This window comes from Vombatus ursinus, unplaced genomic scaffold (genome assembly GCF_900497805.2).
Source record: "Vombatus ursinus unplaced genomic scaffold, bare-nosed wombat genome assembly UNPS02014818.1, whole genome shotgun sequence".
In the NCBI taxonomy this organism is placed as follows: domain Eukaryota; kingdom Metazoa; phylum Chordata; class Mammalia; order Diprotodontia; family Vombatidae; genus Vombatus; species Vombatus ursinus.
Window position 1 is genome coordinate 39,919,958 of NW_020954596.1, and position 19,402 is coordinate 39,939,359.

Consider the following 19,402-nt stretch of genomic DNA (forward strand, 5'->3'; position numbering starts at 1 on the left):
TTGAAAACTGATCTCACTTTTACCAATATGCATTCATTCTTTCTATTTATTCGTTATTATAGAGTACACTAATAGCATTTTTGGCCACTAGCTTATGTATCTAAATATCTATATCCATATATTTTTTCTTCTGTCATTTCAATTTAACATGATCTTATCTACTGTACTAATCCCAGTACATACCTAATTTTTCAAAACCCACTTTAAGGTATGCTTTAAAAAATTATTTTACACTGAAATACAAAATAAGAAAAGAAAAAAAAATGCCTTGTACCCAGCAGACCATAAGAGAGGATTCAATATAAAACAATAAACTTCTTTTTCAAGAAAACCTATATAATAAATACTACACATTGTTTTCAAAGGCATGCTTTTTATATCCTTTTTTTCATTAACTACTTTTTAATGAAAAGGCCTTAAAGAAACAGTGTACAATACATTTGGGGAGTAGGTAGAATGCATTACGTGCCCCACATGTCCTGTAATGCCAGCTTGAAAGTAACCACCTCAAGGAAGAAGCCATGATTTACCACATCTAATTTCAGTTACTCCTTTATGCTGTGTTTACTTCTCATATACATCCTTAGGTCATGCTATATTAACTTTAATTTTACCACCTGCTTTCTGAGTTTTCAGTTGTATATATATATATATACATATATGTGTATGTTGTTTATTGTCTCTAAAAAAAAGATTGTAAGCTCCTTGTCTACTGAAGACAGGTCATTTTTTATACTGCTCATAGTGTCTAGTACCTTGCTGTATAAAATATATACTAACAGATCTTTGCTGTATTCTTTATGGCCAAATAAAACATTTGCTTCACAAAGCACCCAGGATTATTATCGTTGAAGAGGACTGAGTACCTGTATTTATATAATGGTATATTGTGCCCTAACTGCTGCAGATATCTGAACAAATGAATGTACTGATTTTGTTGTTTTTCTGTCATTTTCATTACTTGTTTCATTATAGTTGCCATCTTTAAAGGATGGCTTATTATTTTTTACTTCACATTCCTTTAAATGTGCAACAATTTTAATAGCTGAAACATTGCCAATTGAATCATATTCTCTCATAATATCAAGCAGCAAATAATTCTCTTTTCAAACTTCAAAAATATATTTTTTAACTTTGATACTACCCTATTCTGAAATTTAGTCCAAGTTCTTTTACATTGCTGTTAGCGTTTAATGCAGAAGCTGATTCCAAAGAATAGGTTTTATTAAGAGTTGAAAAGATATTTTAAAATGATACAATGAATAGTTCAAGAAGCAGTATAACAAAGGTCACCAAATATATCTCTTCACTCACGTCAGACAAAAACTGGATTTAATACTTCAGGTTCTATATAATTTTAACAGGCACATCTGTCTAAACATGTTTAAAAATGGGGCAACTCTAAAAAAAATTAGTTATTCAGCATGCCTTCACAGTTCTTTGATACTAATCTCCTTGATAAGTCATTAGTTACATAATTTCTCAACTCCAGGGATGACTAACCTGATTTTCTAGACATAAGTTGGGTCATGTTCTTCCAAACACAGATAATAGCTAAGAGTAAGCAGTGTGTCAAAGACTAGAGACATTATGAAATTGCAAAGTCTGAGATGCTTTCTCCAAACAGGATTAAGAAAAGGTCAAAAGGAATTTTGTGCCAAAAACCAACAAAGATCGTTGTGATTACTTTTTTCCCAAACATCTGGATTAAAGAACAGAACCCCCTTCAGAAACTGGAATGTAGTCATGTATTCACCATATTTCTGATTCTGGAAAAAAAAAGTCCAATGTCATTACACTTTCACTAGAAATAAACATGGCAAAAGTCCTTTTTCTATATATAAGAAAGGTATATGTCTTTTATCATCAATTCTTTTTTATCTATCTTTCCTTGCTAAACACTTTTTACGTATCCTTATTCAAAAGTATCTAACATAAAAAACATTTCACTAATAGTTCACAAAGATAAAATTTTCCTCTTCACTGTCATCAAACATAATTATAATTTAAATACTTTCAGGGATAAATACTGTTCCTAGGGTATTTTTACTTTTACTCACATTTTATATAGAACTTTGGTAGCATTGCAAGTCTCAAATTTTTTATTCTAAAATAAAAACTTAATAATTATTATAATTAGAAAATATATATAAATGGATTTTGCTTGGTGATTTATAGCTCTATTATGTGGCATGTGTCTAGTGAATATAAAATTACATTAAATACTTTTATAGGAAAATAATTGTTCTATTTCCAACAGTATTCTCATTACATCTCATACTTTAAACTCCTCATTTTTTATGTCCCCTCTTAGCTCTGCTAGATATAGGAGAACTTAGTCAAGATTATTTAGATTGGGTAGAATGAGTTAAATCATAATAACAAATACTTATTAAGCACCTGTTGTGCTTTTAATACTACAGAAACATCACCACCTCCCCCACCATAACAATAACAACTACAAAAAACAAAATAGTCCCTACTCATTTTATTGGAGCTTACTTCTTGAAGCATATTTACTACATAGAGAAAAGGAAAACAGCCTGAAAGTTTATTAGATGGTTGTTTTGTCTCATCATAAAGGGGTCTCACTGCACATTTAATTATTGAGTTATCTTTTTTTCATATACTGAAAGACATGATGAAATTGCAAAGCCTGAGGTGCCCTTTCCAAACAGTATATATCTTCTGTTGTCAATACCTTTTTATCCATCTTTTCACTGCAAACATAATCACGTATAACTGTATATCTAACGTCCAAAACATTTCACTAATTGGCTCACAAAGATAAAATTAATAGGATGGGGACTTGACCTGTGATATTATTGGTATAGAGCACTCATGGATGAGAAAATTCCCTCACTAATACTATACAATTGTATTTTGGTAGCCCTTTAAGGTTTCCAAATTGTTTTTCTCATAACAAGCCTGTGAGTTAGCTTGTGCAAAAATCCTCATCCTGATCTGATTGGTAAAGGAATTCAGACTCAGTGTTTAAATGACTTGTCCAGGGTCTCACAACTAGTAAGTGTCAGACCCAGGCCTCCTGATTCCAGGTCCAGGGGGATTACATCTGCTTACACCTAGATAACTCACCAATTAGAAGACAAATAATGGAGTTGGTCCTATACTGAAGACTCTTCTATGTATTTGTCTGCAATGTTCCTAGCTTGCTGTTCTTGAGAAAATGTTGCCCTGTTGTTTCCCTGGATTGCAAATTAGCATCTTTCAAGCATCTTCTTTCAGGGTTTTTCTTTCATTTTATTATATTATGGTTTGGGTTAATTTAAGAAACACCTCTACCATTTAAACCTTTCAAGTTTTTTATTTGTATGATTAGTTTAATTGGCAAGGTCTATGGACACCATTTTAGGGCCTACTGATTTTCCCTTTACATATTTCCCCATCTCCCTTCCCCAGGTGTTGCTGCCATCACCACCTTTCCCCTCCTCCCCTTTCCTCATGGCAAGACGCATGGAAGAAGGGCGCTGTTAAGGCCTCTCCATTAATCAGAAGGTATGGTGGTTCTCACGTAGAAGTGCCGCTGCCCCTCTTCGGACTTCTCCAAGATCAGCCTGACTCTCTCTCACAGTTTGTATTATACTTTGCTAGTGACACAGGGCTGAATGATAAATTGATATATCTTAGTGTTACATATATAACCTATATAATATGATATATATGATCTCAAATGCCAGTAGGGCAAAATGAATATGATATATTCTGAAATTCTGAAAATCACAGAGCAAGTATCAATTATTTTCATGTAAATAGCTTACAGTAATTAAAACTGCAGAGAAGGAAACTATGTCAATTCAAAATATATGAGAGAGAAGAGGAAAAATGAGGCAGAAAGATAAGTCTTCATCTTAATGGGTTATGATTTGCATGATTTTTAAATGCCAATAGATATTCATAACTTACCTGCTAATGTGGAGTCAAGTTCAGAGTCCTACTTAAGTTTTATCACATTATACTCTATAGGGCTAATGATTTTATGACATTTCAAAATACATTTATCTATTTCATATATTAATGCAACATTGCTTTTGGGCATCTCTTCAGAATTCCATTTAACATCAATTGAATATGTATCTATTATCACATACAATACCAGGCCTAGTAGTGGGAGTCAGGAGAAAAAAAAATAGAATTTGACCTATAAAAGTATTTAATGTAAAAAATTCAAGAAAATAATACTTATAAATGGATAACTATAATGTAAAGAAAAAAGTTAAGGGGATTTTAGTGCTTATAGAGTTTAATGAGAAATTCAAGGAGGCAGTGATTACTTTCAATTGAGGAAATAAAGGACAGTTTCATGGATAAGGACATAATCTTTCAAAGGTAAGGGAAGATTTTCCATAGATAGAGACTGGAGAGAACCTTGGCACGAAAGTCCATCCCAGGCATGGGGTATTTCATAAGAAAAAACTTGGTATCAGGCGAAACTTAAGAAAAGTGGGGGATATTGAGTAGTCTAATGTAGCAAAATGTAGATGGTTTGAGTAGTGTACCACAAGTTAGGAAATGAATGTTGTAATCATTTCAAAGAGTCTTAGAAGAGGAGGCTGGACTTTATTCTGTTGAAAATCGGCATTTACTAATGTAAAAAAGGTATGACTGTAGTTAAGTATAAGATAATTTTAATATACTTTACTAGAAACTTAACTAATATTTCTGAAAGAACAACTTTCACACATCTATGATCAGTGAACAACTGCTTTTTTAACTATTATGGTATTTAATAAAGTGGAACATTTAAAAATTCAAATAAAATTTTAGTGATTATATTTTGATAGTAAAAATGATTATGTAAATATATGCTCATTGATTTTAAAAGTTCATTTTTACTTGGCTGGTCAGGAAAACAGATTGCTTTAGCACTTTGGTCATATCTGGTCAACCTTAAGCAGCTGCCATTCAGATGTGAGTAACATAATCACTTTCTCTAGAGCTGGCTTCTACTACCCCAGAGGGTGGGTGTGTGTTATTGCTAATAATGAGGAAGATTATCCTATTTTCCAGTCCTTGATATACTACCTCCAGGGTTTCATCATTGAGAGCCACTGTACTTCACACCCTGTATCTTCATCCAACACAAGCTAATAAAACTAATACAGTCATCCCAAGGAAACACCCACCATTTCTTCATGCCTCCTCTGCCACATTGCTTTTGAATATTGGAAGGAATCCCCCCATTTCTTGTTGTGGCATGTCAGACCTTGAACTGCACCTTTATTAACTGTATGGTTTTATTTAATACTTCCAGACAGATCTTTAGCCATGAGAGTGTATGTGTGTGTGTGTGTGTGTGGTGGGGGGGGAGACAAATCTATTATTAAATCTATTTTCAAAAATAATTCAATAAATATCCATGTTCAGTGGATGCAGGGGGGAGGGGAGGAATGGATGAGAAGCTTTTACACAGGAAAAATCATATAGTTATTAAGAATTATTGCCTCAATTAAGAAAAGTAAACTGGTTGAACGTATATCAACTTTTACTGACCTTTAATAAGATATATAGGAACCAACACTTGCATAAGGCTTAAACATTAAGGGAGGGAAACAGTGTTCTCCAGTTGTGATTAGATAAACATTTAACATCATTATTTGGAAAACAAAACACAAATCTGCATCTACCCTGGTTTTATTTTTCACCTTTAACTACTTTTTCTCTGCTTTCCTATTTCTTGGTTTATGGCTATTAGAAGATGCTGGGTTGTTTTTTTGTTTGTTTGTTTGTTTGTTTTTTACAGATGGTTCCTTTGGTTTCATAAGAATTAGAGTAAAAGAGGCACAGTGGATAAGTGGGTAGAGAAATGGCCTCAAAATCAGGATGACTTGGGTTAAGGCTCTGCCTTGGCTGTTGGACCAGGGGGAAAATCACTTAATTTTTCATTATCATTATGCAAATGTTAAAGACTACCTGATTTCATGGATGGGGGGGATGGGCTTCTCCATAGGGAGGTATTTATTAGAATGAAATCACAGGTAAGTTAAAAAAAACGGAAGGAAAGGAGGAAAGAAAAGAAAGAAGTAAAAAGGAAGAAAGAAGAGATTATAGTGAGGAGAATTTTATTTAGTTGGTTTTCAAAAAACTGTGACCACTAATAACCAGGTAAAAGAAAATGAATAATTTTAGAATAAGAAAAGGAAAATTCACATTGTAAGGAGAGAAATGGAAATACTTAGATTTATAATTGAGAAAAAAGAAAATAAAAAATTGAATGATTATGGAGATTTGAGTAAACTCATTGAGAAGAAATATTTCAAGAAATAGAGGAAGAAAGGGATATAAAACCTATAATAAATTAGACCAGATTCTCAAAAAGTAAGAAAGAAAAAAAGAGGCTAAAAATTAAGAAAAGCGTAGCTTAAAATGGAAACATAAACATCAAATAAAAAATCATAAAGAAACCTATAAAATGAGTAAAATTTAAAAATGAATGTAAAATTTAAGCAAACACATCTTGGAAAAACACAGGCACTGAAGAATCCAAGAATCTATGTAAAATAAAACATTAGGAAACAAATACAGTTTGTAGGAAAATAGCTTTTAAACATTCACACATGTACACACACCCCTATGCACTCCCTCCCACCATAATGTTAGTATGTGAATCCTTTAATCTTTCAAAAATCTCTGACAAGTGGAAAGGGGTTAAGAGGAACTGAATTTGCTTAGAATTAGTTTATATAAATTAATGCATACTTCCTTTCCATATTTTTTCTCGAATATTTCTCTTTTTCTCTTTCTTTTTTAAGTTCTGAGATTACTCAGGATAAATTGCAGCAGAAGAGTTAAGAAGAGAAACATGACTATATGAAGGCCTAGATCAGGATGAAAACTAGGACCAGAGCCAGTTCTGAAAACCATACCTTTGCCAGGTGGCAGCTTAAATTATTTATAGATATACAAAGTTAGATTTGGCCCTGGAAAATTTAGATGTTAGCAGTTGGATCTAAGAAGCCTGAGTCCACAAATTTAAGATGAAATTGACACAAAAGCTTATAAGGTAATTAATCTCCTTGAGGGCAAGACCTATTTCATTTTTATTTTTATATGTTTGGTGCCTTGTACATGATAAGTACTTAATAAATGATTGTTGAATGAATTTACAAAGCTAGATGAAGTATGGGTCAAAATATTGTCCTCCAGAAGTTGGATGAAATCTGCTACTGAAGTAAGAACATGAATGTGGGTTATCATAACCGCATTCTAATATGCAGAGTCCATTTGAGATATGCCTAAAAGCTGAGGAGTCCAGTAGTCTACTTTTAATTACTGTGTTTTAGGAAGTGAGAGGCTAAGCCTAAAGCTGGGGATTAGCATGACCTAGAGATGTAGTATTTATGTAGAATGTATACATGCATCTATATATGAAAAGTAAATGATAGAATGAACTTTACAATAAAATAAAAATGACAGGGAGAAGTGCAATTAGATATATCATGAATTAACATGGTATACTGATTTATCTTTACAAGCTACACATATGGGGGAGGAATGCTTTTCCAACCTATGTGTCCTAATAATGACATTCAAATGAATGCATTTAGAATAGATGAAAGACCTTGATCAAATAAAGGTCACAAACTGGGTAATAAATTTGATGAAGTCTTGACAGGAAATAGTGCATAAGTATTTCTTTAAAAATTAAAGTGAAATAGAGACAAAGGAAAAAAGACTATTTGTCCCAATTTGCTCTCTGATTATTAGCAGGTATGATATGTCATACCTGCAAAAGAAATAATATCTTGCAAACGTGGGAGCTTGCATAATGGAACTTAGAAATTGAGTTATAAAAAGTACACTGAATTGTGGGGACTTGATTTGCCTTTATGAGAGTAAAATCACTATGAATGTAACCTCTTTCATTAATGCCAGACTTCTAGCAATGTCCCTTGTTTTTATGAACAGATTATAGCAACATGTTGAAGACTGAGCACCGACTTCCAGTCGGTTCTGAGATTGAATATATAGTCTTTTCTAGATTTGGGGAAATTTAATTAATTAGCTGGCAGAAAGCACTTTTTGTACTTTGTGCCTTTCTCCTGACCCTGCCCAAGACTTCCATCTGTAAATGTGTCTCATGCTGATCAATATATTATGAACCTATATAATCTTAAAAAAGGTCTTTCACATTGTAACAAGGAAACATTGCAAATCATAATAATGGACCAAGTATTTTAAAAGACACCAATCACTCTTTCCAAAAAAGCTCTTTGTCTATAAGCTTGGAAAAGATATATATATATGTGTGTATGTGTGTGTGTGTGTGTGTGTGTGTATCTATATATATATGTATATATTAGATAGATCTAGATATGCACATGTATGTGTAAAGATATACATACACATACAAATATTTTATTTTATATATATACACATATACACATATACACATATACACATATATGTATATATAATGTGTGTTTATATCTAGATTTTTAAACAGAGGACCGATCTCTGAAACAAAATCACTTAGGCTTATGAGCTTATTGTATTCGTTCATTAAATTCATGAGAAAATTAAAAACCACATTCTTGAACGAATCACGAATATCTTTCTTCTTTGATTATGATTGCTGCTGAATATGCTACCATTATCTTTTGCTACATTCATTCTAGTCAGAACTCTGCTACTGGTATCCTCTGTTACCATGGGTAAACCACTTCCTCCCTCTGGGTATTTCTTTGTCTATAAAATGAGGAGGTTTGGCCAAAATAATCCCTAAGGCTGCCTGTAGCTCAAAGATTCTACTTTCTGATGTTTTTCCTTGGAGAGGTACAATGCGTATGTTTATAAATTAATTATTAAACTCATTAACATGTTTGATCCTTGCACAGTTTTCAAGTATATTTGCATTGTGTTTACACTACAGAATGGATGAAGTAGAAAACTAAGGAGCTATTAATAATAGATAATATTAGAAATTTTATTAAGAAGCCATTTGAGATTAATCAATGTTCAGACACAATATGTATATTTTAACAGAACTCTATAATGGTTAAAGTGATCATTTTAAACATAAACTTTTAACTTTATATACATGTAACCATAATTCTTTTGAGGTTTGTGATTTGCTTTTACCAATCATATATACCAACATTGTTATTAACATATTAATAGTCCATGATGTGGACTCCAGCCATCATTTAAATAAAAAATATTTTTATTAATACCATTAATACATGTAAGTAATTTACATTTATGTAATACTACTCTTACAAAACACTGCCTTTTCTGAGCCTTACATCATCTTGTAAATTCAACTCCTGCCCCAGATTACTTACTAGTTGTGTGACCCTGAACAAGTCAGTTAACCTCTCTGAGTCTCAGTTTCTTTATCCGTAAAATGGATACCTCATAGAGTTGGTTTCAGCATTAAATGAGATAACATATAACATGTAAAATGCCTCGCAAACCTTAAAGTGCTATATAAATGCTAGCTATTATTAACTAGCTTTCCTGTGACTGAAAATACTTGAATAAGAAAGAAGTCAGTACATGTAAGCAATGTGGAAGATGTTGTAAATATACATACATATATATGTATATATGATGTAAAGTTAACATTATTAATTATAATAGCTAACATTTACATAATAGAAAATATTTTACATTTGTAATTTTATACAGTTCTTGAAACATGTCTGTGAAGTAGGTGATATTATCATCTTCAATTTTACAGATGAGAAAATGGAGGCTGAGTAAGATTTAGTGAAAGGGTTAGCTGGGCTAAATATCCAAAATAAGACACTTTTGGGCTTCCTGACCAAAATCCAGCATCCACTACACCATCTAGCTCCCTAGGATGGTATGAGGTTGATGGAGAAATTAAGCTGCTAAAACTTTAGAAATTGTATTTTCACAATGGGAGAAGTATAGGAGGTAAAGTGAGGTAAGAGACCATGTTGACAGAATTTTCTGAGCTTTTATTTGCTCTGTCTTGTTTCTGTTTCTGATACAGCAACAAATAGTATTAATATGTTGACAAGCTCTACATATTTTATAGCTATTTTCCTATATTTAAAATGTATGATTTTTCAAAATTTTTTCAGTCTTAAAAGTATTTTCATTATATCTTTAGACATTTTTCTTCCTCACCACCTCACCCCTCCTTTAATAGAAGAGAGCAATGAGTTACTGACAGCAATCACTGAGAAAATAAATTTTACATGAGAGGAATTTGATTTCTGGTAAACTTTATTGCAATCTAACATTTCAGGCAAGGACTTCCTGAACAGGCTTGTAGTTAGTACAACTAGATAAATAAGAGTAAGCGATGAGGGTGAAAATTGGGGTCTGTAAGATCCTAACCAAGATAAAAGGGATGTTTTGCTCAGGCATGGACTTAAAAAAACGCTCTGACCCCTCATTTGAGAGATAGTTTGTGAAGAGTGGAAAAGATATTTGCGAGGAAAACAGATCAAGCCTGCTAGAGTGATAAGTACTAAAAAGGCTGAGGAGGTGAAGTTCATGATTTTGATTCATGTAACTGGTTTTCAGTGACTGGCCTGGTGATTAGATCAGACTGGAATTTGGGGGGCCTAAATTTTTTTCAAGTCTTTAGGTGTTTTGATATTTGGTACCATAACCATAGAGCAGATTTCTGACTACAGCCAGAGATAGCCAGGGCTCTGCTCCTACTGTTGGCATCTTCTTAGCCCTGTCCCTGTGCCTTCTGGGTCTCTTGTTGCTTCTGCCCTGCATTGAGTTGGAAGGAAGGCAGCCTGGAAGAGGATTACTTGCAGTAGATATTGGATAGGAAGGCTTTGATCTGTTTTTCCCTCCCCACCAGCTCCTCACCCTCCAAACACACATACCAACTGTCTCCAATATCAGACCATTTGTCCTAGGTCTCACCTACTTTTTTCCTTTCCTCTACCCACGTGTACAGATACACAAACTGGACTCTCTGACCTTGGTTTCCTTTTGAATTGAACGTATTTTGTTTTGTGCATTTGAAACATTATTCTGCGAAGAGGTCTATAAACTTCACCAGACTGCAGATAGGGGCTGTGATACAAAAGAAAAAGATTAAGAATTCTTACTCTCAAGGATGATAATCACATCTCTGATTGAATTTTGGTAGTGTTTCCTAGTTACAGTGCTTTCATGCTGATTAAACCATCTAAAAGTTATTTAGGATTTTCTGGGTTGCCTTAGTGAGGTTTTCAAAATATTTGTAATTAGAAAAGAATTCCATACTGATGAAATATTGAGGGAAACCATTGAATGCCAGACAGAGGTTATTGTAATGGCTACAGTGAAAAAAAAATGACCAATTTATTTATTTAAAGGGACACTCTCCCCTCCCCAATCTGTCTCTCAATTTATAATAAAATCCATATGTCATGAGAATAACATTCATATTCTTTTTTTGTAAGATAACATTTAACAGGTCCTAATCATAACCCATTAGGAGAAGTCATCCCACCTAGTTCAGTAGAACAGTTGCAACAGCAACAGAAACAACAAAAAGATGAAGTTCAGTTGTTGAATTTCAGCATGTTTTAATAGCTTCCCAAAGCAAAAACAAATTACTACTTAAAAATGTAAAATCCCCTGTGGCATAAGGGAAAAATCATTGAATTTAGATCTGAATTCACATTTGGACTCTGACACTTATACTGTGTGAACCTGGGCAAGTAACTTCAATGCTTTCTGCCTCAGTTTCTTCATCTGTAAAAGGAGAATGAAAGGATTGAAGAAATCTCTATGGTCCCTTCCATCTGTAAATCTATAGTTTTATTATTTATATAGTGAAATATGCTCAAGGATGGACAGTAATTTTTGTCCCTGGGTAAGCTATATTTATTTGGCTTGTAGGAAAAGTGATTTCTGAAAACCAAGCCAAATTTCATTAGTTTTAGATTTTGACATAAAAAAAATCATTTTTCTTTAAATGAACAGTATTAAGTGTTTTGTTTATAATTATTAGAAAATGAATATTCAACTAATCTAAATCTCAAACCTAGGATAAGCAAGAGTAGGTATCTTATATTCAGAGATATTAGGTAAATCCTCTATTTTGGGCCCAACTTACTGTCCATCAATAATGCCTAGATATGTTTACTGGAGTATTAACTCAATGGACCAGCAATTCATGCCCGTAATACTCTGTACGGCAGGCATTTTTGAATCACTTAGTTTTTCCAATATAGACTGTTAGGCTAAGCACTTTGGAGTGCTTGTGGGTATTACTGAGGAGGCCCTGTAATGTTTTGTGGCTTGATGTAATCAACACAATATTGTCATCAAACAGGAATATATGGAATCTCTTGCCATCTATAGGAATTCATTCTTTCAATTGTACCTTGAATAGAACATCCTCCATTTTAGTGGCAAAGAGTTTGGTGAATGTTCATAGAATGTTATACTTCAGTTGGGTCCCAGAACAAGCTTTCTGTGCACACTAGCTGTCTTGCCTACCACTACTTTTATTGTTTTTAAGAGACAATGATGTTGGCAATCTTCTTCCATCTTTCTGGATTGTGTTTTACAAATGAGTTATTATTTTACCATGCAACTGGCTTTACACTTGGCTGCATGTCATTCTGCTTGGCTAGGAGATGAAACATTTTCTGGATGTGGTGGTTTATAGTCTCTTTTAGGCTTTTCATTGTGATGATTTCTTTGCGTTAGCTAAACACTTGTAGGTCATACTCTGCTCTTTTCCATCAACCCCACTTTTTTTCCATTGATTTCTCTTGTGAATGATTTGGGCCAGGAATTGAGTAGAAGAAAGAGTCTACTATTCCTGAGTAGAAAGAAGAAGGGTAGATTGCATCTTGAAATTTCTGCAGTGCTTTCAGTGATTACAAGATGCTCCCTGATGCAAAAATTAAGCAAAAAGGCATACCTTTCAACAAGTGATTTTCTCCTGGGTGTGCTCTCTGATAGTGAATTTTAGAACACCATAATCCCTGAAGAATCAAAATTGTGGGTGACCAAAGGGCAGTGAAGAGACACATGTTGGATGCAAGTAGGCTACAGCATATTTCTAATGCTGATCTGTGAAAAAATATTGTATATGGGACATCATCAAAGAAATTTTGGTTGAAACATAGGTATGCCTCTTTTTGAGAGTGAGTAGTGATACTCTTACAATGTAAAAGACTCTTGAGAAAAGTCTTCTGTATATTTGATGGTGAAAGGAGGATCTTTTAGAGAATATGGATAAAGATCACACATGATAAGAAAATCCTGGTGGATTAGGATCTGCACCTAGTCATGCGATACCCACATTGATATGATGACAAATCCTGTAATGTAATGAACTACACTGAATTCCTTTAAGTTTAAAGGGAAAAGAAAACATGACCTAGACCTAAAGTTGATGTCAATATTCAAGCATCTCAGTGGCTTTGGGGTTTGTACGTGTGCCTTCTTACAATAAGAGCTTATTTATGAGATTAAAGGATGAGAATGTCTGAGTTGTATAATTTTGCTCCTAAATCAAAGAGGACACTAAAATAAGTGGATACACTTTAGCAATATTAAGTTTCTTTTCCTTAGCCAAGGATTTATGATAAAGACCTATAGAGTTTAAAGTGCTTGGCATGAGGTGTGTGATATATAGTACCATTAGTAATTAATATGAAGCTCAATTCTCAGCGATCCCACATTCAAAATGTAGAGATATTTTTCTTTCTTATTGATTGGAATTTTTTTAAAAATTCTTTGAAAATAACTTTCCTTCCTGTGTAACTTTTAATGCGTGTATGTGTGTGCATGTGTGTGTAGAGATGCATATTAAAGTTGCCATCTTTATAAAATGCTATGAAGTGACTTTTCAGGTGAATATTTATTCATATTTCTGGTAGCTGCAAGAATATTATGGTTAATGGTTAGCAACATATACTTTTTAATTGCCTTGAGTAGGTCTGGCAGCATTAAACCAATTTTTAGGTGTCTGTGGCTTTCTTTAGTGCCTGTCACCATGGAACCTGAGAAATTTTGCATATAGATAATGAAACTCAGATGCTTAAACCCACAGAAATTGCTTTTTAGCTTTCATATTTTCCAGTAGTTAATAGTATGTATGCCTTCACTTCTTTAAGAAAAGTTTCTCCCCCTTTGTTTATCACTTCCTTCTAGAATTATTCTTTAAGATTTCCTATTTTATTTTTTTAAGTCTCCAACAAAAGAAACATTTCAAATAAGTTGGTCTTGTCCTGGGAATCAGAAGCTTATCAACAATGGTCCTTACCTCTTTTACTGACAGTTGTGACCTAATGTTTTCTGTGAGCCATTCAGTCGCTCTGTGCTTTAGTATTATCTCCTGTCAAAAACCAGTAGCCAATCTGATAGTGTTATCAAAACTACTGTATTTGCAACTGTAAAAATTATTGAAGATGAAGAAAAAAATGATAAGAAATAAAGATGATGAATAAGAAGATGATGACTATGATGATACAGTTCCATTAGAGCCAGAATCATAACTCTTAAACAGAACACATTGTTTATACCAAATATGAATAGGATAAGCCTAATTCCAATGTACAGAAAGTAGAGGAGTTTCAAAAAACATCAAAAATGTTTGGAACTTTTAAAATGAAGCTTTAAATATGCGGCTGTAGTAGGAGGAAAATAAATTGCCAAATCTGAAGGGTAGTGGAAAAGCCTGGTGCAGAGGGTATCCAACAGGCTGATTGATAGCATCATGTTTCTAAGGAGGGCTGCCTAGTTGGTAGATTGATGCTCTTAGCCAACCAGATTTTTTATCAGTGCATACTATGTGCTTAATCTCAGGGATATAAAGAAGGTAAAAGCAGTCCCCTACCTGCAAGGAGCTCACCTGCTGCTGAAAAAGATACCACAAAAAATATCTAGGTCCATATAAAATATGTTCAGAGGCACAGGAAAGTAATCTCAGAGTAAAAGGTTTTTGTCATTGAGGGTGGGGCACAGAAAAAAAGTCCCCAATAGTACATGGTTTTAATTGAGTTCTTAAGAAAGCTGAGGAAACTAAGAGGCAGAAGGATAGAGGGGAGCTTTCCAAGTGTGGGATATAGGAAGACAGATTGTTGATTGTTGATGTTCTATGCCAGCAATGCCAGGTAGACCAGGATAACTGGATCATAGTGCATGGAGTGAAGAACATGTAGGAAGGGCAAGTTTGTGAGGAGCTTTAAGTGTCAAACAGAAGATTTTGTATTTGATTCTGGAGGTAACAGGGAACCACTGGAGTTTACTGAGTAGGAAGTATGTGTGGGCAGGGGGCCAGGAGATGAGTGTCAGAGCTTTCTTTAATATGATCATTTTTACTGTGACCACTTCCATTGGTTTTTACTTGTTAAGATCAATGGTTAAAGTTGGAGGGCTTGAGTTTTCTTGTAGTCTAGTCTTAGTATTTTATGGATTAGGAAATTTAGACTCAGAATTCAAGTAACTGGCTGAAGGACGTGTGGGCATTAAATATTCAGATTTCAAATCTAATGCTTTCTTTCAACCATCCCTTTCTGAGTTCCTTTTCTCTTAAGCAAATTAAATGATCCTAACTGAATTCATAGAGCTGTTGCGAATAATGATTTTTTTAAGTGGGAGGGAAGTTACAGGATACACCCTTCACTGCAAAAAGAACTTGATTGTTTCTGGAGATGTGGTATACTGGAAAGGATATTGACTGGAGACAAAAGTCTTCACTTTGTCACTAACTTCTTGTGTGACTTTAGGAAACTCATTTAATCTCTCTGTGTCAAAATTTCCTTATCTGTAAAATCAAAGGGTTAAATTAAATGATTTCTAGAGTTCCTCTCAGCTCTGAGTGTTTATGAATGCATATCATCTAGCTATAAGGACTAGGGGCAAAAAAGAATATGATTTTAAAAGCCAGTGATAAAATAACACTGGAGCAGAGTGAAGTTTTACTGACTGGAATATTAAGTTCATTCACTCTCTCACATTATTTAAAAAAAATGTAATTCTCTACCCCTTGAATTTCTGTAGGACCTGTTTGTTTATCTGAGTCATTTAAGATGGTTAAGTAGGCCTTTTTCTTGCTGATATGGATGCCTTCTGTTAAGGTCACTTGGTTTGTAATAGTAACAACAGGAATAAGAGAACAGAACAGAGGAAAAGAGAGATGATGAGTTACTATTCATTTTATAATTCTTTTAAACTGAAATGTTCTTGCTATTAAGAAGTGTACATTCTATTGGAAGTTACTTCCCCATAAAATACAAGGGACTGAATTTTATCACTAACAATATAAAGAGAAACTAGTTACCTAATATGAACTTATAGAATAATAGGATCACAGATTTAATACTGGAAGGGGCATTAGAAGCCTACTTCTGTCATTTTACAATTGAGAAAACTGAGGCTCAGGGAGGTAAGATTATTAGCCTGCATTGATGCAGGTAGTAAGTGATAGGATTTGAACCCAAGTTAACTGATTCCAAAGGCATTGCTCTTTCCATTGAACCGCATTTAAAACATATTCTCCTTTCAGATATTGACTGGAATATTTTCAGTATTGATTAATAAATTTGTCCCTGCAACATAACATATATTGAACATGGTTGTCTTTGTAGAATCAAGCAGTGTCATGGGTGCTTAAGTGTTGGAATGTTCCATTACAAATCCTGTCCTTTTCATTTGTTTTCAGGCCTTTTAATATTCTTAAATATTTTTAAATTTTTAAACCAACCAGCCAACTTTACCATCTTTGCTGAGACCTTGTTTATCTGTGACTTTTCTAGCAAAAACAGTGCTTTTGGTAATTATTTTCTGCATGTGGTATTGCTGCTCAGCAGACTGATATATGATCAATAGACTATTCTTTATTCCACAAGGATAAAGATTCCCGTTTGTTTTGTAGAACCTGCTCCATTTGACAGTGTCTTTAATACTAACAGCACATCTCAGGAAGTTGCTTTTCTCTGCCACATCAGCTAATCTTTCTGGAGGACCTACTATCCCCTTAACTGGAGGCTGACTTATTTGTCTGCGGCCATTGCCTGTGGTTTATCTCTCTGATACCTTGCTCCAAATATTATCATACTTAGAGTAATTTTTTCTGACCACTCCTATATCACCACAAAATCCACACATATGTGGTTATTCTTATGACAGTGAGGTAGGGGTCTGATTTTTGTGGCTCAAATCCTGATGTTGAAACAAGATTATTATTTCAGAATAATAGTCCAGGCACTTGTATGAGTGCTTATTTTGGTAGATTGTTTCTACTGGGGTGAATGCAGCTCAGGAGGGGTTCTGACCATGAAGATAACAAATCTGCATGCCAAATTTTCTTGTGACTGGTACTGTAATTATTCCCAGTAAGAGTGCTTATAATTAGAGGTCTTTTCCCCCCCAACATTTGCATTTAAAATGTACACTAATCATAGAAAATGACCAATCTATCAGAGAAAGAAGGCTTCCTTACAAGTAACACTAAAGCAGACACACAGTAGTTACAGCATTGAACACAGAAAACTCTACTGACATAACCATGAGCACAATGATGCGATGGCAAATGACTCACAGTTTCCTCTGGCATTTGGCCGATGTCTAGTCAGTCAAGACTAAGACTCCTCAAAGTAGAACATTGTGCCAGATGTTGACTAAGCTAATGCTGTGAGGCTAGAAGTCATTAGAGATTTTGTTTTTGTTAAAATCAGCAAGTACTATTTTCCTTTGGATAAAACTACTTTAATATTTAGTAATTTTGTTGTTATGTTTATAGGCTCTTTTTTTTTCTTCTAATAGTGAAGAACAATTTAAAAGCTTTGCTTAAAGACAGAGTTGTATATTTTGTCTATTCAAAAATAACATCAAAATCAGTCAATTAATTTGGCTTAAGAGCAGTCTATTTCTAGAGGACCTACTAAGCTCCAAGCTTCGCATGTACTCTCTGGGTTGCTAGGCTTGTAGACTTTAATACACTGTTCATGTTTCCTAGGCCTTTTTTTCTTTTTTTTTTCTTTGCTAAGTTATTCAAATTGGGCACACTGTTCTTTAACAGTACAAAGATTGTCTCTGCTGTGCATTTTAAAATTTATGATGTCTGCCAAATTTGAGAGGGATAGGAGAAAGAAGAAAAAGGAGAAGTGAGCTACACCTTTTTCTCATTTCTAAGTTAATTTTCAGGTCTAGGAAAAATGTGGCAAGCATTAAAGCTTTCATTTTACTGTAAAAAGTAGATTTAAGTCAGATCATTGGAGATAGTAAGTGATCCTTTAGATCACTGTGGGTCTCGTTTTGACATCAATGAACTGTTCTAGGGCAATTTTCCTGAAATATTAGACAAAAATATATTATCTCCCTTTTCAGAATACACACAAGCATATATAAATATATGGATGTATCTATGTCTCTATTTTATTTAGAATGAATCTTTTTTCTAGATCCATTTGAAATAAATACATTCCTGGAAAGTGAGAGGAAGAAAGAGAAAATGAGAGTTAGGGGGATAAAGACAGAGATTCATTTTCCTATTAACATTACATTGCCTTCATATTATCTCATGTTAATAATGGAATAGAGTGATTTTACTCTGATGTTGAGTTCATTTTCTTTAGAAAACATCTCATTCAAGACTGTAGTATTAGAGGAATTCTGTTGGGTATAATGTTCTTTCAACAGTGGGTTTATGTTTAATTTTTGGAAGTATTGCATTCAATTTTGTTTATCTTTGAATACGAAAATCTCAAGAGTACCCCTTTTCCAGTATTCCTATGGTATGCAGAAAAAAGCAGGAGGTCTACATTTGCAGATGCTTGTACATCAAGATTGGCTACCTAAGGTACATCAGCACTGAATAGATATTATTGGGATGGGTCAGCCTGTATTTCAGACCATTGAAACTGATCAACTTGCATAGGACTTCTTATTAAGTTTTTGTAATATTTTTAAGTGAGCCTAAGGACATTTTAGAGTACTCTTGTCTATCTAGTTCTGGATTTCCAGGAATGAGACATTTCCTTCCAAAGGAAACAAGAGGAACAGAAAAATATGTTTCCTCAAATTGTAATGGCTAATATTCACAGACAATGCAGAAAGCACAATTAGCTTATTTTGATTCGCTAATAAAGTCAATGGCATTTTTAAGAGCATAGAACCCAAGCTGGAAGGGACTGTCAAAGTTATTCAGCCACATCCCCTCATTTTACAGGCAAGGAAACAAAGGTCCTTAGAAGCTAAGTTATTTGTCCATAGGTATCAACAGCTGTGGGAGAATTCAAATTTTTGTCTTCTGACACCAGAATTATCACGCTTTCCAGAGTTCTGTACTGACTCTTTCAGTTTTTGTTATGCTATAGCTTTTACTACTTCTATTTATACTTTATTTTGGTTTTAAAAATAAAATGGGTTCATTTACCTTTAGCTTATAAAATGAATATTTGCAAAAAAAGAAATTTATAAAATCTTCTAGGTTCTATGG

At 33.7% G+C, this 19,402-nt stretch overlaps 1 protein-coding gene across 2 annotated transcripts in view; it reads left to right on the forward strand.

Moving 5' to 3' along the window:
• Positions 1-19,402, forward strand: part of PCDH7 (protocadherin 7) — a 472,704-nt gene that overhangs the window by 233,252 nt on the left and 220,050 nt on the right. The window contains exon 3 of one of the 2 annotated variants that reach the window (XM_027836202.1): positions 3,421-3,516. The exons of the other annotated variant lie outside the window; for it this stretch is intronic. Within the exon in view, the coding sequence (XP_027692003.1) occupies positions 3,421-3,509 (89 nt within the window). The 3' untranslated portion in view covers positions 3,510-3,516. The remainder of the gene's footprint in view (positions 1-3,420; positions 3,517-19,402) is intronic. 2 annotated transcript variants of the gene reach the window in all.